Source organism: Apteryx mantelli, chromosome Z (genome assembly GCF_036417845.1).
Source record: "Apteryx mantelli isolate bAptMan1 chromosome Z, bAptMan1.hap1, whole genome shotgun sequence".
In the NCBI taxonomy this organism is placed as follows: Eukaryota; Metazoa; Chordata; class Aves; order Apterygiformes; family Apterygidae; genus Apteryx; species Apteryx mantelli.
In genome coordinates this window covers 58,289,009-58,312,942 of record NC_090020.1, presented here as the reverse complement: position 1 = coordinate 58,312,942, position 23,934 = coordinate 58,289,009, and the positions used below count along the sequence as shown (strand labels likewise).

General features: G+C 37.8%; 3 protein-coding genes across 5 annotated transcripts; all 3 read right to left on the bottom strand.

Moving 5' to 3' along the window:
* Positions 1-1,053: 1,053 nt before the first annotated feature.
* LOC136995422 (baculoviral IAP repeat-containing protein 1-like) lies at positions 1,054-2,330 on the bottom strand. The gene is given in 1 exon segment (XM_067316431.1): positions 1,054-2,330. A coding segment is annotated over 1 exon segment (771 nt). The 5' UTR covers positions 1,825-2,330.
* A 255-nt stretch (positions 2,331-2,585) lies between these two features.
* On the bottom strand, positions 2,586-11,177 carry LOC136995341 (baculoviral IAP repeat-containing protein 1-like). The gene is given in 4 exon segments (XM_067315863.1): positions 2,586-5,597; positions 7,710-7,925; positions 7,928-8,189; positions 8,191-11,177. Coding segments are annotated over 4 exon segments (678 nt in total). The 5' UTR covers positions 8,341-11,177; the 3' UTR covers positions 2,586-5,547.
* A 72-nt stretch (positions 11,178-11,249) lies between these two features.
* Positions 11,250-23,851, bottom strand: GTF2H2 (general transcription factor IIH subunit 2). 3 transcript variants are annotated; one of them, XM_067315854.1, is made up of 16 exons: positions 23,816-23,851; positions 23,362-23,445; positions 23,194-23,271; positions 22,445-22,481; positions 21,658-21,744; positions 20,640-20,690; positions 20,113-20,167; positions 19,169-19,274; positions 18,025-18,115; positions 17,772-17,859; positions 17,122-17,229; positions 15,862-15,925; positions 14,754-14,857; positions 12,436-12,538; positions 12,098-12,137; positions 11,250-11,691 (listed from the first exon to the last, which is right to left on the bottom strand). In XM_067315854.1, the coding sequence occupies exons 2-16, from the start codon at positions 23,415-23,417 to the stop codon at positions 11,572-11,574; spliced, it is 1,188 nt and encodes a 395-aa protein (XP_067171955.1). In that variant the 5' UTR covers positions 23,418-23,445; positions 23,816-23,851; the 3' UTR covers positions 11,250-11,571. The 3 variants fall into 3 exon arrangements, with proteins under 3 accessions (XP_067171955.1, XP_067171956.1, XP_067171954.1); XM_067315855.1 differs by lacking the exon at positions 23,816-23,851 and having other exon boundaries at positions 17,122-17,208; positions 23,362-23,748; XM_067315853.1 differs by lacking the exon at positions 23,816-23,851 and having other exon boundaries at positions 23,362-23,747.
* Between the last annotated feature and the right edge of the window lie 83 nt (positions 23,852-23,934).

Below are 23,934 nucleotides of genomic sequence, written 5' to 3'. Positions count from 1 at the left end.
ACTATTGCACCTCCCCACACCTTTGCCTTCCCTTCTCTGACTGCCACTTCCTGTCCTGCTGGTACCATTCATGGTCCTTTCCTGCCAACTCATCCTCCGCTGCTATTTCAGCCCCTTGCAACCTACACGTGCAGCCTGGCAGATCCCACAAGTGTCCCTGCACTGCATCTTGTCCAATATTCCTCAGTTTTGAAAGCCTGGCACAGACACACTCAAATTGTCCCAAGCAGAAAACACAGAGCTGGCAGTGTTTATTAGCTTGTGCTCTGTTGCTGTACAATGGTACAGCAGTGCTCCCTCTGCTGAAGTGTAACTCTGCCTCTGAAGCGACACACACCTTTCAGATCAGAAACCAGTATCAGGGGTAGTAGTTTGAAATTAGGGCTCAAAATGGAAATCTGTTAACACAGAATGAGTGCCTGTCACCTGAAATGCATATGATTGATTGATAGAAGACATGTATTCACAAATACATGATTGTCAAGCACCTAGGCAACTGGAGGAGAAAGGGAATTAGAGAGAAAGTTGGATTCTGCCAAAATTTCAGTATACTATACCTGGAATTTCTTTTTCTTCTGTCTCAGGACATTCCACAAAAGGCATTGAGAGAAGGAGTTCTTGCTCTGTTATACTCAAGATCATGTAGGTTACATTTTTTTAAAACATTGCTTGTACTGTTCAATAGCAGGCCGGATAACTTCAACAAATCCAGGACTGTGACTCAACCAAAGTTCAATGATGTGCTCCAAAATGGAAAACAGAATCATCAGATTTCTGAGATCAACTTCTTGAAATGAACTATTACTGAATACATATTGTAAAAGGGGTATCTTCCCTGTTGTATGTATGAAAGGACCCATGATGGAGTCTGGTAGCCATCTTGGTAAGAATGAGAAAAAGCTACTAATTTCATCTTCCTCTTTTTCTATCCTTTGTGCTGTGTCATTAAGAAGTGTAAACGCAGGAGCATAATCCTGACTAACTGTTGTAACCTCCAGTGAAGAACAGCACCTGCCTGTTTCAGATGTATTAAATTTTTGTCCATGTTTACTTCTATGTACAGCGACCTGAAAACAACTGGGTAAAGACAGGCATTCTGGGTAATCCCGAAAGAACTTCAACATAGATGCATTTGGTGAAACAAATTAAGTTAATGAAACTTTTTTTGCCTCTTAGGAACTGAAAAATGATTGGGGCACATGCAGAAATAGTATTACTCTCATAAGCTACAGAGGTGGCAAAGTTCAATAAAAATGCAATGAAAACCGAAAGAGGGAGCTGGGGATCAAGAAACCTTGACTGGTCAGTGAAGTACATCATTAGTGGAAGGTCTGAATGGTGCTGCAGATGTTCATCATTTTCTGACTGACTTTCCAGTGAGCCCTTGCAGCTGATCTAGTTAAATAAATACAATATGATCTGGGGGACTGCTTTGGAAGGAAAGCTGCAAGCATAAGCTAACAAAAAGTAATAGCGCCCAGCAACTTTTCCGAGTGTGTTGATTTGCTGCAAGGAGTGCAGCCCTCTCTCCAGTTTTTCTTTTACATCAGAATCCAGTAGCTCACTCATTCTTTGCCCTGCAAGAAACTCCTGGAACAAGGGATGAAAGAATTTATAAACTGGATGAAGCCTTTGGGCAGTGAATTTGCTCAGTAGACCCAATCTAATGGCTTCATCTCCATCAATCCCTGCTTCAGTGAGATCATATTCAGTGAAGTCAAAACATGGCTTAAAAAGACCCCTTAAGGCAAGCTCACCACATGAGGTAAACATAGCCAGTACATGTTCCCTTTCTTCACTGTGTTTTTGCTGTGTGTTAAACATCCTTTCTGAACTCACGCTAGCTTCCTATAGAGCCACTGAGACTCTCTGCACCATGCTCTCTCAAGTTGTGGTTCTGCCAAGGTTTCAAAGTTCTGGCTCAGAGCATCATTCCTGAACAGGGCCAGCTATATTGTCTGTACCCATGGTAACTTTATCCACAGACTAGATAACCCACCCCAAATAATGTTGTGTGGACAATATTTTGGTATTTCTGCATGGCTGAAATAAAGGAAATGTACTCTTACATCTATATCACATATGGGTATGCAGTATATGCACTGCCAAATTACCCCAGGGTAATCTGTTATCTTAAATGAAGCTTTACCGTTTTAGTTTTTGTATATTCAACAGTACAATGTACCCCAGAAATGCTCACTGCCTCTTCCTGCATTCACTAAGAGATGGCACCAGAGCACTCCTTTTCTGAAGAATTTCAGAAAAGATAGGGTACCATAAACTGGGGACTAGGACTCCTAATCACAAACAGCCAGGAGTCACTTTGGGCAAAAAAGAGACATACATGTTGGTGAATTCATAGCATGAACAAGCATCTTCATTAATATGCTGACAACTAACATTTTTGTTCTTCCCTCCACTATTTCACTATCATGAGGTTTAAAACTATTACACTTTCCAACGCTGAACTTGTACTTTTATTGCCTTCAGAAATACCAATTGTCTCCATCGAATACATATATCCCAGATAATCTGGGCATTTCCGGGAGGCAGTACTAACCATATTGCATTTACAGAAGGTTGCTAAAGAAAGCCTCTGGGCAGTACCACTAAAGCAAATTTACTTTTGAGTTATCAGCTCTATGCTTGCATATCAGTATTATTGTGCAGCAACTCGGTACAAACTCATTGCATATGATTTCTTCCCTCACAAATCTACATGTGCACATCAGTAAAACCATTGCCTTGAAATGACCATAGTATTTGGAAAAAAGTAGCAAAACACAGCAAAAAGTTATTCCAACTTAGTCTCTTTTGTTTTCAAAAGCATATGCATATAACATGTAATAAGCAAGCAATATACATTTGCAGTTTTCCAAAACATAAGTGAAAAGACACACCATATTGTCACAAAACAATTTAGTTTGCTTATACACCTCCTGTCTGCACAGAGGTGACTTTCACCTACTAAGGAATTAGTTTATATTCATCGGTTACAAAAGCTAGCAGTAGCTGACAGATTCCCTACTGTTTGTTGCCCCATATATGGGCAAACCATAAATCCTAAACTTGGTGCTTACTTCAGTTAAAATCTTATCTGATTAAGGGCCAAATCCAGAAGACCCTTAACAAGCCTCACAAGCTAAAATGTAAACATTCAATACAGTCATTCTTCCAACAAGTGAGGCTGCACTGAACTTACCAGCTGCTACAGAACTTAGAGTTGCTTTCTCTTCTAGATTTGCTTTACAGGAAGTTTGCTAAAATAAAAATAAATCCAGTTATAAACCCTTAAATAATTATTCACTTTGCTCAGGTACCAGCAAGCACCAGCAGCTACAAAGGCAATTTTCAACACAGGCAGTAATAGCTCTGTATTTTCCAACACACCCTGTCCCACATAGACACTAGCAAAATTCTTTTACTCCTCCCAGAAGTAGGACCCCAGACATAATGTCTCCACCTGTAAGACACAAAGCCCATGCCTTCTGACCTCCCGTATCCTCTGCAACACTCTCTCTCTGTAACCCTGACTCTCAGGAGCTTCTCCCACCCCAGGGTTTAGCTGCCTGTCTAGCAAGGACCCAAGGTCTAGCTCTGATAATGACACAGCTGCATAACCTTGACTCAGATTGCCAGGAGAAAGCTGTGAGGGTCTGTAGAGAGCCAAGAAAGGTAACATTGCAGACAGAGGGAGCATTGGTGAGATGGGATTGTTTAATAGCTCAAGGACTCTGACACCTGCCTGCCCAGCAAAGACTCTCTGGTTGCCTGATCAGGGTGGCGAGTGTGCTGACACTCAGCCTAACAGCTCATTACATCCTATCTTTCTCATGTGCTAGCCAATACATAATTGCTTTGTACTTTTAAATTGTGTACATCCTGCTCACAGAGTCTCCTTGTACCCAACTAAAGATGCCTGAACAAGCCAACCCAAAAGAGGAGCTGTAAACTCCTACAATAATGCCTCCTACATAAAACCTCTCCATTAGCTTCCCGTAGTCCCACAGATTGGGACCTACCTCCATCTCCTACTCTTATGTCTTTCACCAGCCTCTCTTCTACGGCACTTTAAGAACCCTGCAGTTCCTACAGCCTTCACCCCGTCCCTCCATCCCTGGCTGTATTACTATTACTAGATTACCAACAGAGCTGAATGGGTGAGACGTCTGAAGGAACACACAGCCACATGTGCAGCAAGTTGAGGTCCTGGCTACCTGAAAGAACTGCACCAAGTCATTCTTTCCCTCTGTTTGAGGGCAATTAGGTCTGCTGCACATTTCCCCCAGTAGAATATTACTCCATAATGTCACTCTTCTTATGATTAGAAGTCATCACCTAATTTACAGGCTAAAATCATTCATTGCCAGTTCATACTGATTCCCTCTTCTGGCATTATTGTCCTTTAACTTGTGACGTCAGACAAATATAAAAATGCCCAGATTAATGCTTCCTCCCTTCTAAAAATATACCCTACTTGCAGTTCTTCAATTTGGCTTTCATCTGAGAAGTGGTCATTCCATTTCAATTCCCTGACTCCTGCTTTTGCAAAAGCCATTCTGATTTTGCAACTGTGTTACTCTCCTTGTTGAAAGCTAACATAAAGTTTTAGATAGCAGGGCTACCTTTAACCTGTGTCCCATCTGCACTGGAAAGTGGATCTTCTACATATTCTGTGTTTGTATAGCTAATAAACTCGGTACAAACCCGCATAGAAAAAAATGGCTTTGGCAAGAGTGGTGGCTTTGACACATGCTTCCGCTGGGCAGTTTTAAAAGAATCCAGTCAAACTCCTTTATCCTCAAAGATGTTCAAGATGGGACCACCTTTGCCATCAGAGAGATTTGATAAGGGGGAAGGCTTTGGTCTACTATCAGACTCTAAAGCAGGGGCAGAACTAGTGTACAAATGTATCTGTCAAGCTCACAGCAAAGCAAAAACCTTACAACAAAAATGTATCTTACAGAGAAGTATAAATGTATATTATTAGTTTATACCACAGATAAGACCCTGTTTTTCTTTCAAACCCTTCAGTTTTCATTTATTTGTCCTCTCTCTCACACACACACAGGCAAATGCAAGTTAGAAAGATCTACTTAAGCTGCACATTTTACACACAGCTTCTACAGAGAACAAATTTTTACTTGTGGTAAAGGTTTCAGAAATGCAGAACTTATAATCTTTCACATATGTAATCTTGTTTCAAAAAAATAAAATAAAATAAAAACAACAATCTGGAGCAGCTTTCATTGTTAATGGTGATCTATAGTAACAAATACAAAGGCAATGTTTTCTAATGAAAAGCTAACAGTCAGTACATTCTATTTTTATACCTGTTCCAGTAGATAAAGTCTCCTTGATAAAGGCAGCTGCAAAATGCTTTCCCTAAGCAGAAAATTAAAAATTAATGCTTATTTTTATTGTGCATTCTATTTTAATTTCACTCTTCAGTTATACAAGAGAAATAATTATAATGGGCTGGTATTAAATATCAAAAAGGTACCTGTGCTCAATCTGAGAATTTTCTGAAATGGGATTGACTGAGTGTCAGGTTACTATTAACAAGGAGAAATGGCTCTCCTCAGACAGCAGCAACCCTAAAGAAAATAAGAAAACACCAATTCTCCTAAAATATCTGAGACAGCATTCTCCAAGCTACACAGCAGTCTTCTCATCTTATGTCAGCCAACGAGTTTGGGATATAAGTCCAGACTGGATCTTGAGGTGCACAAGGGTTGTCTTCATCAAAAATCTTAAATATATGCTAACCTTTCTGCTGACCAGAAGTTCTCCAACCAAAGACGAAGTCATACAAGAACTGCTGACAGGGTGGAATTCACCTAGCCTGACTTCCACCGTGCAGAAGCGTGTAGTTTAGCACACTCACCTAGAATCTTCCTAATAGTTAATAGATAAGTTTAGGTGCCACCAGGAGTTGATGCATCCATCTAATTTAGGGTTGGATAAAAGCCAATAGAGGCATCTGTCCCTTTTCACCAATGGACAGCCTACATACAGGCAACCAGCTTGGATACGCACCAAAATAAAGCAAAACAAACTATACTTAGAGTGTGTAATTATTTATAGGTTTGGGGACGGGATTCCTTTTTGAGGGTGAAGGTATTGAAAATCAGGATCAAGGCCTAATTTGCCTGTCTTCAAGTCCCAGATAGATCCTCCAGGAAAAAAGAAAAATTGAAATAGATTACAAGATTACGACCACTCCAACGAATGCACGGTAGCTTTGAATATACTTTTTAATTTCCTCACTAGATTTCTTTCTTAGAAGGAATTCACACCTATAAAATAGCAAAACAACTATTAATCCTAAACATGAATTCCAATTAAAATGCTGACAGCAATGCTTCATTTATTAAAAAATATATTCTCAGGATTTTTCACATCCGAAAGATAATGAAACAAGGGCAAACTTCTTGGTTTCATCAGCATTGTTCATGCAACCTAGTGACTCTCTAGGAGAATAGTCATCTGGCTTTTGCTCATAGAAAAGCCAACGGGATATCTTTAGAAGGGACATAAACCAGCATATACATTGAATAATCCAAGGTTAGGGATAGGAAAGACTTATTACACTGTCCAGGTCATCTTTCCAGCCTGAAGCAAGACAGAATTAGGGAGTCTCAAAAATAAAGCTCTGTTGAAATCAGCTACATTTCTCAGAGATTATCATATCCTTTTGTGTTCCTGAAAGGTGTCATACTGAAAGTGCAACACTAGTATGTGCTAACTATTAGAAAAGAGTTGTGAGAAGTTAGAGGAAATCAGTATGTCTGACAGCAAAATAAAACAGATTACAAGAATTAAAAAGGTATAATTCAAAAGCTAAAAGAGCTAAATAGTAACAGGTGAAACGAATCTAAACATTCTTCCAAAATATTAGGAACAAAAAGCCAGCGAAAAGAGCTGGCAAGGCCAAATGATCACCAGGCTATAAAAGAACCATTCACAGAGGGAGATGATGCAATTGCAGAGAAGCAGTGTCCTCTGCCACGTTTGCATTGATGCTCACTGCAGACTAATGCAGAGAGATTCTCATTGTGTAAACTGGAGGGGGGCGGCAGGAAGGGGAAATTCCCCCATGTAGAAACTAGTCTGAGGTTCCACAAATATAAGGAGGAAGTATCATACATCTTTCCCTTTCTTACTCTTTCCTAGGTGTCAGCTTACTGTCACTGTTGGAAATTGGTTAGATTACTTCAGTCCGAACTAATATAGCCATTCTTATGCTTTTATGATTTTTTTTTTTTTGTAAAAAATTCAAACTTCTCATTTCATTCAATGTTGAAACAGGAGTATGAAGTCATGGCAGGACCAGTAGTCCTGGAGTCTCAGGAAAATTGTTTGATCAGCCTAAGGCCCTGGCTGTATGGGGCAGAGGGGCAATGCCTCTAAATATCATTCATCAATATGAACTGAAATAGCTGAAATTAACCAAAGGCAACCAGATTGAGCCATCTGCCATGGACAATTTGTAAGCAAGTGAGAGTTTAATAAAAATAAAGGTTCTGCCCTTGCCAATGCTGCCATTTCGGAGGAGGGGGGAATTGAAAAATCTTAATTTATACAATTTACACACTAATAAAAAAATCTAGAATCTACAGATGTTGCATCCATTTAAATATTGTTAGCAGACCTGCAGTGTTTCATAAATCAAAACAGAAATCCTTCCAAGCATCATTTCCAGTTACCTGTAAAGAAAAATCCAACTCTGTCGAGCAAAGCAGGCTGTGTTCCTCTGGCATAGAAGGGCCACCCATCAAAGGACTGAAGTCTTGCTTCCTCCTCGTTATATCTGTATATATGCTCTGCTGCGTTCTTCTCCAAATACTGAACACATATATACTTTGAAATATTACCCACCTCTTTGCCAAGAACAAATTCACACATGGGATGAAATCTCTTCGTTGTTCATATGGGGAACATCTAACTTTTGTGGCAAATAAAACTAATCTGCAGCAGAAACACTGCACACTGGATTCAACACCCGTGTGATAAAATCCAGCAGCTACCATTTCTGTCTGAGATCATCAATAAGATTTATAGGACAAGAAAGATTTTAATTTATTGTGTTCACTTCTCATGGTAGGGTTATAACTGCCTTGCAGCTGATCACAGATTTGTTGGAATTCCGCTTCCATTTTTTTTGCTAACTCGTGAAAATCTAAGTTTAGATGAGAAAAAATGAGCTTGCAATAGAGAAGGATTCAGCTCACATATTCTACCATCATCCATCTCCACTGTAGGGTTCTCTTTGGCAGACATTTTCTGAAAAAACAGGAAGACTACTAAATTATATTCCCTGCATCTTTTAGATATCATTCAGTCATCATTTCTATTATATTGTGATTTCTCCAAGTTATAAGCACTTGATTCCACCTTACTCTGAAGAGATAGAATATAAAATAAGCTGTTGAGTCTGTATAAACAGGTATCTTATTAAATATTACTGGCCAAATACAGACCACTGCTAATTCTAGCTGCCCATTGCCCTTGCCCTTGTGTACAGCAGCAAAAATCCCTGTCCTGAAGCCTTTACAACTGAGGAGAGGACAGTGGAGAGGAAGAAGAGGCATAAGCAGGTGAGGAGATTTGCCCAAGGTCACACGGGTCTGTGGCCCAACCTAAGAGCTTCATGCAATAGCTTGAAAAGCTAGAACGGCCTACGTAAACTGATATGCCTCAGCTCTATCTCAGTTCCTCCATCCCAAAGTCATGACTGGATACTATTAGCATATTTCAAATTTCTCCTTAAATTAGACAGAATTGGAGGTAGCAGAATATACACTCCCAAATGAAAGATAGGAAGCAGAAATGAGAAATGAAAGTGAGAAATTCTTTCCTTGCATTGTTTTTTATTATAAACTATTTTTATTGTAAGTAGTGACTAGCAGAAATTACATCATTCTTCATCAAAAAGAACTGGAATTTCATCATCACAAAATGAAATGAATTTGCCAATGACATTTATTGCCAAACTTCTACTGTTAATACTTCTCTCCAATAAAGTGGCTTTATTAGAGTGTTATGATTTCTGCTTGGCTTCTCAAATTAACTGTTTGTGTCGAATCAACAGTTTCTTGTTCTTGCTACTAGTACTCAGTGATAAGAAAACCATAAGAAAGTAATATTTTGCTAGATGATGGTTCAGATGGCAGCAAAAGATGTCTACAGTTTAGTTCTTTGACATTCATAATAGCCAAATTCTGTTCTCCCCCAGCCTCCAGAGAGCTTTGGTTTGTTTTCTCAAATAATTGAGGGAGTTTAACAGATCTACAACATATACCAAATGATTCTAAATCCAGAATCTCCAGACTGTTGTTTTTAACTCTTTTTTTGCTGTTTGTAGAAATCATACTACCTGAACCCCCTCTCATAGCAAAACGTATATTAAATTATTTAAGTGCTTTGAAATCCCTAGGCAAAAAGGAAGTGCTGCAAAACTCTCCCTCAATTCAAAGGTGTAAGTCTTCAAGTTCTACTAGATTTTGAAAAATTACTTCTAAGAATTGCACCATAGCCACTACATATACTTTTAAGTATGGAAAATTGATTCTAGTTCAAACTTGTTGGGTTTTTAAGTAGGATGCATATACCCTCATTCCTTCCGTGCGGAGTCTGCACAATCTAGAATTAAAATTGTTCCTAATGATGCACAAGGCAGAATGGGACCCCACTCCAATTCTTGGAATTATGGCTGTTATGCAAAAATAAACCCAGAGATTTCATTGACTTATATTTTAATATAATTACAACATTTACAGTCTTGGCAATCAGTTATGACTGTTAATTCAGATTGTAACTTTTATTCCTTCAAGGTTCATGATAAAACAAGGTCCCTTACCTTCCAGAAATCCAATTCACTCTGAACAGCAGTGCAATCTCTGTCCCAATGCGCCTTCAACCTCAAACTTCTCTTTATAGAATTTTTTTTTCCCAGTCCCACAGGATGTTTTTGTCTTTTTCCATCCTCTCTCAACAGTTCTTGTCTGAACCATAATATGCAATGTCTTCAGGAAATACAAAAATTTCTCATAGGCCTGTTAGTAACCTCACTGATTGACTAACCTTGTGGCAGATCCAGTAAAGAAAAACACAAGAACAACAATTAAGTGGATAGTATCTTCCCACAAGCACAGGAGACTGAGATCCAGTGAATCCCATAAAGAGTACAGAAGGAGGACACATTTTCTTCATGCAGCTTTAAGTTCAAAGGTCACAGCTAAATTACATTAGCTATCAGAGAAATACTGCCTTGATAGTCATTTTTCAGAGCTTAGTTTGAACTGCTCTTTCTATTCAATGAGAAGAGAGAAAAAGGACAAGCAAAATTATTATGCAGACCGCAAGCAGATAATGGAATATACAGCCACGCACAATACACAACTTCTACTTCCAACTACATTACTTTAGTAGCTGGCAGGAGAAAAAACCAGAACAGATTAAAACTGTTTGTCAAAACCATCTCCTCTCCCCCCTCCTTAGGAAATGCTGATTGTGAAGACAAAAATACTGTTAGAAAATACCATACCACAGGACTGTCACATCAGAACAACTAAGAGCCAAAAGGTTCTGGCATTCCTTTGGCTTGGAATGGCTTATGAAACCACATCCGAAACCTTTTTGTCCTTTTTCTGCTAGTTCTTGAGTACAGCCTTAAATATCTGCATTACCTGCATCTCAGCTAAATAGCCCAACCACCAGGCTAACAGGCACTGCAATCACGTGATGCCACAAAGGGTTTATAAAGATTTTTGTTTCATTCTGCACAGAAACACACACAGATGCTGAAACTCTCATTCCCCGCTACCCCAAACAGCAGAATTCCTGTTTTCCAGCCAGCCAGCAGGCATAAACCTTAGACTAAGCACATAAGGAGCTATGTTAACAAGAGAGAACTTGCATATTTAAAGGGTTTGAAACAAAAACTGCTTGTGAAAATTGGGAAAATAACATGTGTGTTTTGTATGAAGTATAAAAAATGGGGAACTGCATAAGTCAGGGGGTTACTTTTTTGCTAGCTTGCATTTTCAATTCTTTTTGAAATGTCTTCCAACTAATTGCTCAAAAATATCTTTGTTAACTTTTTACAAAAATATTCTACTGTATAGAATTTAACAGAATATGTCACTGTCCACTTAAAATAAGAGCGCATAACAATTAACGTATAAAATATATTTTCAGGGCTTTTTTTTTTTAAACAAATGATGAAACAAATATAAATCACCATGTTAACATACAAACCAATTTTATCACTTTTACATTTACAAATTTACGTTACCCACAATAGCACTCAGAAAAAATTGAAGCCTTTCAAACAAGAACAAAGAAAACAAATCAGATAGAGATGAGCCATGAGTATATTAACAGTAACAAAATCATTAATACTTTAGATAAAAATTAAATTTGCTCCCAAGAAAGTGTTCACCCTTTTGTATTCATCTACGCCTTTCTTCTTGTTTTGATGTGCCTCAGTGAAAGCTATGGCTGAATAAACAAAACAGATTTATGCAAGAATGAAACAGATACGACAACCTCTAAAAAGAGACAGCATCATATAGGTGCAGGAGCAGGGTGCTCATGAATACAGCCAGGACAGCAGTGCAGAGAATCATGAACAAACAAGTCGCATTCCACACAAAATGCATTCTGACATACTTTACATACGTAAACCTGCGTAGAAAAGATTGAAAAACAAAACAAATTAGAAGAAAGTTATTACCATTACAGCACTACAGTAGGACAGTAGTTGTGTAATGTAAAATATACTGAATATTTTTCTCATTAACTGAAGTACGGGTTTTAATAGCTAACATGCCCAAAATGCTGAGCTTGAGTCACTGTAGATACATCCAAATGGCTAACAGTGGATGTTTATGTATGCAACTCCATGGGCAATCCCTTCCCAAATGTGTAAAGTATCTGCAGTTTTAAAGGCAAAACTGTATGGCTGAAAACTCTGTCTAGCCACCAGAGAAACTGCCACAGAGATCTTTCTGGCCTTTAGAAAAAAGACTCCCTTAAAAGATTATCTCTGGCTCCTCTCAATGCAAGTTTCAATACAGTTTAACATACTTACATTTTGATCTTTCATTTCTCCCTGGCAGCCTTGACAATACCTACAAAGCAAAATTGTGCATTTTTACTGAAAAAAGTGACAAGTTTTTAAACATCATTTTACATAGTCATCTCATACATAATAATAATTTATAGGATTTCAGCTATTCAAATGAACACACAGGATAACTGCCAATGAAAACTACAAACATTTCTTACTACCAGAGGTGATCAAAACCCCCAAAACATTCAACAGTATCACCAACAGTACAAAAGCTACTGCCAGCTATTCTTACTTTCTTAGGAAAAAACCTATATGGTCCAAAAGCACATTTATTATCACATATATGATTTACATACCGTTCCCCTTGATATTCTTTGAGGGGAACTTCCTGAAAGGCATCCAAAGGAAACAAGTGATGGTAAGACCGAGCCAGATGAGGCGCAGACACTAATGTAAGACCTGCAAATAACGAGACATCAAAATTATTACAAGACAGAGTTTCCTAAAAAGCTTTTCTATCCTAAACAAAACTGAGCAGCAAAATGGAAAAGTGATGCTTAATAAGTCAGTGGTTCAGAACTTTTAATAATAAAAAAAATTTGCTTGTCAGCTTCCATAATCCAAACCCGTAATCATTTCCAGAATTAAATCCAAATATAAATTAAAATAAAAACAAGCAATGAATGTATTTCTTCTAAGTTTGCAATTAGAAATTTAATTCAGCCTTTAGAAGTATATTTGTAACGCACAGCGTGAGCATTAGCAAGTTTCTCATTCTTATCCCATTAAAAAAAAAAAAAAGGCAACCATATAAGAATCTTTCAATTAAATCCAAACACACAGCTCCTTTTTGGCAATGGTGGTTCTGCTATGTTTCATCACCAGCTAAAATGGTACCCCACTACCAAATACTACTGCAGCCTGCTGTAATACTGCCAAGCCATGCCACAGGCCTATTTAGGCTAACGCAGGCTTATGATGTAGCACAGACTGACACAAACTTCCTCATCACTCACTCATGTGCAGCATAAACTTTCAACCTCTTGTTTTGCTGACAGCTGCAGCTGTGGGGAATCGCTTGCTGACATACAGGATTTCTAACTACACTACTAGGTTGCTGAAATTAAACTGCTGTTGGTATGAAAAATCTGATGTGAATTAGGACAAAGTGACCCAAAACTAGAATGATTTATTCTCTTGCCAAATGCACATATCCTGGCAAGACCTATCACATATTAGTCATGTACATGTAGAAGCTAACAGGAGTAAAGCTGTAGCTAGCACAACACTTGTACTATAAAAGGTAATCCCCCCATCTCCATTAAGAGAGGGGGAGGGGCATCCTATGTTGCACAGTCCCTTAATCTTTGCAAGGCTGAAGACCTTCCACTCGCAACTCTGCAGCCTTTCATGTGTCACCGTGCAGTCAGTCTGCCCTTGGGCTTTCCCTTTTGAATCTTTCATCTACAGACTCACAGCGGTGGGGGCAATACTTCTACCCTTGGACTCCAAAACACTCTTTTATCCTCCTGGCCTCACATTGAGGAATCTGAAATGCTGCTATGCCTGTTATGCCGAGATTCTTGAAGAAAAGATTACCACTGACACTGAGAATCACCCTTTCTTCCCCATGCTGCTTCATAGCTTTTAGTTTATGACACCTTGTACTAGGGAACAAATAGAGCTTAGTAAACCATATTAGCAGATAATAGTCATTCAGATAGCCAGCAAGACACCCAGTAATATGCATGCACAAAATTTAAAAGCTAACTAGTAAGTGCAATATCTGCACCCAATCAATACATGCTCCAACAGGCACTACTAGGATAATCAGCAAGGGCAACCAAAGGGAAATAGAGGGAGTACTGAGGAAGGGATACAGTCACTATGGAAACAACATTTAGCAGGCACCATCTGCTGCACTGGAGAAGGCACCCTGAAAAGGACACTTGCCTCAAAACGCTGTTCCTCCTCCTGACTGGCAACTGGGGAGAGTTTTCCCACTGTAAGCCATCACTTACAGACCCTGCAAATAAGTCTTTCTGCACGTGAACCTTCCTCAACATCCTTTGCACAACAATCTCATCTCTCCCACAACAGAGAACAGCAACTTGGCAGTAACTTGTTCAATTCAGGTGAATCACCAACCATGTGTATTAGTCCCTGATGTAAGATAGCAAACTGCCTACAGCTTATTATGCTCTGCTATATTTGCATACAATATATGCTCATTTGCAAATACTTCTAGTGTTCTTGCATTTCTCCATCATCATCTTGATCCTCTCATTGTAAGAAAAGTCGCTGATAAAACTATTGCAAACATGTATTCTGTGAAACTGAACAGAAGATAATTATACCATCCACCCAAGCCTTCCCCTGACAGTAACAGTTCTGAATACCCAAGGAATTCAGGACAAAACAAAACAAAAAAAAACACCCACACAAACACAACAAAAACCCACCCTTTATTTACAATTAACAACATGATATAGCTTTACCATTACAGGTAGAGTCCTGAGAGTCCTTGCACCAAGTTGACATTTCAAGATACAGGAATGAAGGCTTCTTAAAGCAGAACTGGCCTTTGATCACTAAGTAAAGTTGAGTGTTCCTGCCCTTTAACTATCTTATCACTAACACATAATTCATCTGCCCAGCTATTCTTGCTACTCACCACAGATTTTGCATTCCACAGGAAGTTCACAGTATTTGGCTCTGCACTGGGGACAGAAATATCCACCCAGCGTAAGACCTGGCTCACTGCTGTTTTCCAATTGCCTGGAGTGGAGAGAGACAGGAGGTTGGAGGAAGAAAACGGTACCATTTTCTGAATGATGGTATGCTGTCAAGCTATATAAATATCACTGTTAATAATGGTGATATGGGTAATACTACATAACTGGTAACACTAGGTAATACTGGTAATACTACATAGTCCTCAGAACAAATATTCTTTAAAAAGTTTCTGTACCTGTTATGTATATAGAAGTATCAGAAAACAACTGATAGGGTGAGACATCAGTGACCACATTTTCCCACAAAAGCAGAACAAAAAACAAGTTCTCCCCACATAAAGGAAAGGAGAATCAATTTATCTTTAGAAAAATAAAGTTATGAAATGTATCAGTACTGATATTACTACTTCCCCCCAATATTCTGTATTGACTTTATGATGCACATTAATATTTATTCCCTCAAACAGCAGACACTGTTTCCTTCTGAAAACTCATGCTGCTCTATCAGCCTTGAAGACTATGACTCCTTTCACGGAGAAGAGTACTATTATGTTAATTAAACTAAGGCTCTGTTTTAAACTTCCATTTAATATCACTACACACTAGTAAAGCAATAAATAAATTTAAAGAAAATGAATTCCAGATAATAACCCTTCTTTATCATGATTATATTTTTATAATGATAAGAAAATACTTGAATACAAAAATGTTGGAAAAATTGGTGGTAATAATTTGTAGGACCCTTGTGTTCTGGCCACTGCACAACATACATCTAAAAGCCATTCACTACCTTCAAAAATTTTAAAATGTAAAATTTAAAAAGTATATTTAAAAGAGAAGAACACAAGTAACTATGACTACATACAGAAAGTGCAAGTTAAAGTAAGATTTCTAATGAGAAGTCACAACACATTAGTTGCCAGTCCTTTTTCATGGTATTTTGCCATATTTTCACCAAAAAGCAGATTTTCTAAGTATAACTTGATATCACTGAATTCTAATACTGAATTTTAATCAGCTCACTAAATTCTAATCAGCTCTACTTACGCCATGCTAAAGGATGGTTTTGCATCTTGATCAGATAGAGAAGCAATAGTATGCTGAGGAAAACCTTAAGAGAAAAACATTCCATATTACCAATTTTAAACATACTAGTAATCTTTCAGTTTCTTATTTGAACAAAAAAGTTCAAAGACTATTCTAAATGTTAACTTTTAACTTTTTCTATCTTTTTTGTTTTGTTATTACGAGAAGCAATATACTCTTACCAAGCATGAAATCCTTCCTAAAAGTCTCTACATATCCACCACCAAATACCTCATTCATTTTCCCTAGCTGAAAAGATCTGTTCAGAAACTTAACAGGAATAGAAGTTCATTGGAACCCAATTTCTGAAGAACAATTAAAAAGCAAATGATGTGCAATGGTAGGAAAGCAGAAAGAGCACTATAAGAATGTTCATGAACAATGATTTCTAACTAATGAAAAAAAAATGTTTATATATTAAGACTAAGTATGTACTCTCCTTCCAAGTGCAGTATACGATAGATAAGACCATAGCATTTTACGGAGGCAGCACCAGTCTTTATACACCATTTATTTGTACAGCTCATCTCAAGTGAGCAATTTTTTTTTCCCTATTGCTGCTCGAGCTTGATCCGTAATGAGCAAATCTCTTAAGTATTTAAGTTTATGTATAAAAATATATACATTCTTATCTATGAAAATAGATGGATGAAAGTAAGAACAAAAACCTCCAGTCAGTGTAGCATTACTGTTTCTACTGTGGTTTAATTTCAGGCTTAAATTTAATGAAAACTACACCAGGAGAAGAAAAGGTACCTAGTTCACTTGTTGAAAGAAAAAACATGACAGTGCTCCAAACAAACACCCACTACACAGCAAAACAGAAGGCTGTTACAGCAAATGAAGCTTATGACAATTGCCTTCCACAGAGATAAATAAAGAGGGAGTAACAAAATACAGTTCTTCACCCTTCAGTTTTTAAATATTACATTTACACCAATTACTGTACAAGCAATGTCATTTCATCTTATTGCTTCCAACTGCGGTTCAGTGTCGAGTCTTACTTGTTTTAATTCTTAACTTTATTTAAAAGTTGAATATTTTGCAGGAACATTAAGCAAATTGAAACCTATCTGTTAAAATAAAAGTGTTAAAATAAAAAGAATTGTGCAATGTCTTTAAAGTGCTTCTAACCATCTGTATTACTTCAAAACAGAAGATACAAAGAGAGAAAAAGATTCTTAAATCTTGCACCTGAAATTTAACGAAATCATATCCTACCCATTCGAATAAGGGAGCATTCAGAACTTGAACTGGCAGGTGGTGGACTAACATGATGCAACAGCAGTTCCTTATAATGACTTTCATCTAAAATAACATGGTATGTTCCTGTCAGAAAAAGAAATGAATGACCTACTCTCAGAATATTAATTTATAACCTGGCAAGTAACACAAACATATTTCTCCAAATAACAGAACAACAAGTTAAGTAAAAAAGAAAAAAACACCCCAAAAAGTAGCCAACCCTGTCACTAAAAATAAAATAAAAAATTAATACACCAGAATGTTTAAATAATTACATAAGAATGCCTACAGCTTTTTCTCCAACATTACTAGTAATTACATTGTAAGAGTTACTATTATAGTAACTGATGTTAACATGTTAAAGTTCCACATCATACAGCTTTATCTGTGGAACACCAGGTTTTAGATATATTTCTTCTTTCCAAAGAAGCAGCTACAAGCTGATAATTATTTCACTAAATGTTATCCATTTCGTAACTTGCAGAAGTCCTTAAATTTTCTGCCAGCACAACAGAATATTTATCTTTAAACAACAAAATGCATTAAAGGGAATATGACAAACTAGTTGCTTAATTTCAAATTTAAACTTGTATTAATAGTGTAACTACAAAACTTCAGATACATACCACCTGTTTCTCGGGCAAGTACAGTACAAACTCGAACTTCAGCACTTAGACCGATGACAGATACTCTGATCTTAACTGCTTTTAAACACTTCACATGGAAAAAGAAAGCATACTCAAATTCATCAGCAGAACTGAAAATGGTAAAAAGGTGCAAAGTTTTAAATGAAAATTTACTGGTTATGACATCTTAACTGTCTGGTTTTAATCCAGTAGTTTGGAGGTTTGCAGTAGTAGTCAAACTTCACTTCTGTACCTTAATTAGGTCATAGATGTTGGCTGGATCACATGTTGTCAGACTGCTGAAGACTATCAAAACCTCTCTGCTTGTATGTCCTGGCATGTGCCTAAAGAAAGTATACAGTTAATCTACCTATGTACACTAAGCTACATATAGGCTAAAGTTTTCAAGGACTGTGATGTACTAAAGTCAGGAAAAGACATGATATGAAAATGCCTACATATTACGAAAGACTGTGGTAAGATCCTTCTCTGAGCACCAGGATTTCATCTGCCATAAAGTCAAAACTTTCCAGTATCTAACACACAATATTTAATTATGTCTGTCATCCGATTGCTTGTTGTAATGTTTAAGTTAACCCATACCTTATCCATACTCTCACAGGTAAAAATTCACTTTCAGACTAGCAGTAAGTCTTCTCAACTTCTTAGAAGAAGAAAAACAAAACAAAAAACCCCCACCTCTGATCAGCTGACAGGTGTAAATCTACTACTTTTAACTACTGTCTTTCTTTTACAGTTCTTCATTGAAAACTCTCCAACTATACATTCAAATAATTTTCTATGACATTAACTACTAGCTTTTTTCTGTTAGTGTTACTAGCTATAACCATTTGTTAAGCAAATTCTCCCACAAATGTTTTTACCCTCTCAATGCCTCGCATGGCAAAAATTTATAAAACTGTTTTAGGAAGTCTATCCTACCCCAAATTTATCTCTCCACAGTATATTAAAACTTCACCAGAAAACCGTGATTCAACTTTGTTTCTTTTTCTGTTCTCTTACCATCATTAATTCCCAACTCTGTCCTCTCTCATACCTTAGCCCTGTAGTAAAAATTAATTGCAGGGTCTTTCATCACTGTATTCATACACAATTTAAAATTATCTATTTTTTAAATAATGCTCCTTTTTGTAAGAGGTACATCTCTAAACAGAAGTGTCTTGTCTTAGAATATTAAACATGCACCAGTGCAGAAGTTAGCTTCTTACAGTTTTGTCATGTAAAAGGATGTAAAGCCTTCTTTAAAGACTCTGGCTAGCACAATGCAAGACACTACCTGTAAAAACAATCTTCCCTGCTCCCCAAAAAGTTTACAATCAGCATTATACTGATTAAGGAAACCAAACAGAGAAAACAAAAGCTGTTTATATACTAACTTTAAAGTCTGCATAGCCAAATTTAGGGAATTATATAGAGATGGCTCTCCATGGCAGTTCATATCTACTGCTTTCTTCAGAGCAGTTATGTGCTTTTTTGAGTTACCTGTAAGGGAATAAAACATTCACCTGAAATAACAAGTTAAAAAATACAAATATTTAAAATACATATTTTACAAATTTTACTTGTAGAGCAATGGCTTTCAACCTGACACTTGTAGGTCCCCACTTCTTACAAATTGACCCCTTGGTCAGAACGTAGAAAAACGGTGCATTACTATCAGAAATACATTTATTCTACAGACACTCGCAATTGTTAGAAACTCAAAAGGTCAAAAAGAAAATCACTACTGTAGATTATTAAGCACTTAACATGAAAGAAAAAAAACAGTGTGAACTGTCTCAAAGCATTTCAGTAGAAATAGCGTCTAGTTTCCTCCATTATCCTCAAAGTACTGTTCAAGCATTGATTGATCCTCAAGCTCAATAAATTTGCTCCAGTTTTACAGGTGGGTAAAGAGACAAGATTTTAAACAACTTCTCTGAAGCCACATAACTTGTTAGTGGCAGAATACAGGAAACCAAGAAATCTTGCTTGTTAACATCTTGTCTAATCTCACAGAACACACGGATGTCATCAAACACAAAGTTAACAAACAGGGTAAGATATTAATTATAAGTGAGACAAAACACATTTCCCTTGAATTCTGGGTAAGTCTTGATCAGGCACAAAACACACGATGACAGTTCTGGATCCAAACAGATTGAAATAAAAACTCTGATTTCAGGTAACTTGCAGCAACTTCTCATTTACGTTGAAAATACTATGTTAATGGTAGTTCACTATCAGTAGAGTCATCCAGGTGGAATTTGTAATATCAAAGCTTTATATTACAAGAGATGACAACAGAACTCCAATTTTAAAGAGAATGCTAACCGCCTACCTGAAAGTTCTGTCATTTTTTCAGCTCTTTTACTCTTCGTTACAATTAAGCCAATCTGGAGGAGAAAAAAAAAAGACAAGATTTTTCTTAAGAAATTAAAATCAACTTGATTTATATTTTTGATCCAGAAAGAAGTATTAGACAAGACATACCACCAATTAGCTAACTATACAGGCTTTCTTGCAAGTGTAACAAATGCAGCACAATGCTACGCATCAATTAATGTACATTCCTGTATCTTCATTGTCACAAAATGCAAAAACAATTCTTTCTAAATTCTAAATGCTGAAATAAAGTCTAATCAAGTCTTCTACGTTATAATTCCCATTTAGAAAAAAAAGGGAATAGATGTGTTCCTATTTTCATTAGTTATTGCAAAAAACAAGAACTTCACCAGACTGATGGGGAAGGGAGGGAAAGAACATATCAATTGAAAACAGTTTACTAGATAACGTTAAAAATAAAATTAAACTTTCAGAATAGGTTTCAGTTCTTTAATCAGCTGTGGTAACAGTGGTTGTACATACCTGACTAATAGGATTTTGGTCAAAGTACTCTTCAACAAAATACTCCAATAACTATAAAGAAAAGTTAAGACTGTTAAAAATATAAACAGTTTAATTCCACACGCATTAAGTGGTTAATACTTGCAAAGCATCCAGTACCATTAAAAAATGGGGAAAGGAGGAGGGGAGAGAGCAAGCAAGCGTGAGCGAGAGAGCAAGCGTGAGCGAGAGAGCAAGCGTGAGCGAGAGAGCAAGCGTGAGCGAGAGAGCAAGCGTGAGCGAGAGAGCAAGCGTGAGCGAGAGAGCAAGCGTGAGCCTTCACTTCATTCTCCTCCCTCTGCCCCGGAAAGCCTTAGCCCTTCCACCCTTCTCCTTCCTGTATTATCTATGCAAGGTAACTTTCAGAAATTTCATTTTACTGACTTCATATACTAAAGCTCTAGATTAGTGTTAATTCAAATAGAGGTTTAAGATGCAACAAAAAGCATTAATCTGTACAAAATATTCAAAACCCAGGATTTCTATGCTTAATGTTATAAGCAAGATCCTGTGGGATTTATAGAATTCAGTTTCCCTTCTCCACATTTAGAAACAGCAACTCCTGTCTAGCATTCACTCAAATCAGAATTTATGAAACCACAAACATAAAAAAAATAAACATTGCTATGTGTGTAAAGAAAGTACATTTGTTCTCTTCCCATCCCTCATTATGGGCAACACTTCAGCTCAATTTCCACATACTTATTTATCACCTTTATATAATACGTCCTTAGGAACTGTTTTCACTATACAGTAGCACTTCTGCAAGGCAAAGTAATCTTACACAGGCTTTACTACTCAAAAAACAAAGCCAACCTATTCCAGGAAAATTACAGGAAAATTGCAACATAAGCAAGGGAAAAAAGTAGGGATGAGATGAGAGATGAGGCTATGCAAGTAATCTAGTCACAAGAGATTGCCATTCTTCTAAATACAACACAGAAATGATTTACAGAGGAACAGTAGATTAGTAAGAGAAAACTTTTGTGTACAGAAATACCTTTAAAGTGCAAGTAAGTCTGTTGGGTTTTAAATCTTGGTCCTCCATAGTTCTCGATCCATCAATGACCACATAAAGGTGACGCATCTGCAGTATCAACATAATAATACTAATTCTACATCAAGTTCCCAATTTAAGACAAAGATCAAATTTTATCACCCACAGAACAGTTGTTTAAACAAATGGTTCATTATTTCATTTAAAACAGCAACTACTTCCTATGTCAAACAAAGAAAATTTAGAATACTAAACCAAATCATAGTTTTTAATGCTATGCAATAAAAAGCAGCTGAAAAGCCAAGTATTTTTCTACATTTCCTTCAAAATCAAACAAAAGACTCTTTTGTGACTAATATTCACTGTTCTTATGTTCTCAAAGTAAGTTACAAAATAATCATAGCTTGCAAGCTTGCATTTATTTAATCTCTTCATCTGAGGAACTCAACATGTTATAAAGCAACATTACAATTTACAACTCACTTAAACTATGTCCATCTATTCACATAGAGAAAATACAACAGCAAGAATGTGTATGATCTGACTGCATCTGCAAAGCATGTTCTGATACAGGAAACAAACCAAAGCTCAACTGCTGAAGCTATTCATGTTTCACATCCCACACTGCCACTAAACTAAAAAAAAAATGTCTAAAAAACTGCAGGGTGGCAAAAAGAAAGCTTCAGTCTCAGGCATACAAAGTCAGTAAAAGTGTATTTCAGATTAGGCATACTACTTCAATTCAAGCAGTTTTGGACATAGGACAGCCAAGGGTAAGCTATTAACATACCATTCCAAGTCGAACTTGTCCATGGTGTTCACAGAGTCTAATAAAACACAAAAGGTTTTAAGTAAGATGCAAATGAATGAATGATTGATCCTAAAACAGATTCCAATCCCACAGTTTCAGCACATATGAAATGATCATTAACCATGATAAACATCACAACTTACTTTCATTGAAAAGAAACAAAAGCGGAGATTATAAACTCAACCTTCAACTATAAACAGATCTAATGACTCAGAAAACAAAATACAGTTCTTATGACTAGGTTTAATGAAACTTTAAAAGTTCACATAAGTTTGAACATTTTACTGTAATATGTGAAAAAATACTAATTCTGTCTAGCAATTCTTCTGACAATATAAAACAAGAATCTGGTGCTGTCGTGCCAATAGTTTAAAGCAGGATTTGTACATTTGAAAAAATTGTTAAAGGATTCTCTCTGAACAGTCCAACTATTGCAATTACACTGCTTCACACAGCCTATCAGATCAAGACCTAAACTCGTTGGTTAGCATAGATCACTCACTCTTAGAAAAAAATCAAGATTAAAATAAATCTTTTCCCCTCCTCCCCCGATTTGAGTAACAAATAGCAGCCAGAGTTCTGCATCTAGAGTTTTGAAAGACTAAAGACCAAAAATATACTGCAAGCATGCTGAGCTTAATCTACCTAAAAGATCCAGTTTCAAAATAAAGACCTTACAGTTGATGAAAACAGTATTTCCTAAATACGCTTGTAGTGATGCATAATACCTTTTTCGCTTAGCCTTGAAAAGAATATCCTCAATGGTTGCTTTTAGCGATCCAGATTCATCTTCTTTAAGAACTTCCCTACATAAAACAAAACGTTACTGAATATAAGGAGTTTGTTTTTTTTTTTCCCCGGGAAGACTAGGGTGAGGAATACAAAGGAAAGCCTACCATGTTCTTTCGTAGCCTCCTTCCCAGCGTTTGGTTCTTTCAGGCTCGTCATCCATGTCTGTGGCTTTGCTCTTACCTACGCTGCTGCGGAGCACACCCGTGACAGACCTGTAACCAAACCTTCCCCACCAAACGCCACAGGCCGCCCGGCCCCGCCGCCGCCGCCGCCGCCGGTTGAGCCGCTGCCGGACAGCTCCCCCGCCACACAGGGCGGCACGACCGCCGCTTCGAGGGAAACCTAGCTATGGAGCCGCGCGCCGCTTACCCCCCGCCCGCCACTGCCGAGGGCGCGGAGCGGCGGCGGAGGGGGCTGCGAGGCTGCCACAGGCGGTTACCACGCCCCGGCGCGCGGCCCGGGCCGGGGGCGGTTGGGGGCCCCAGGACGCCGCCGCGCGGCGGGGGAGGGGGCGCGCGCCCTGCCCGCGCGAGCCCCACAAGGCGCGAGCCGCCGTACCGGCTGCCCAACGGTCCCAACGGTCCGCCGCTCCGGCCGGAAGCGCCTGCGCCCGCCTGCCCGCCCCTTCCTCGGTGCAGCCGCGAATCGCTCCCGGCTTTGGCGCCCGGGCCGCTGAG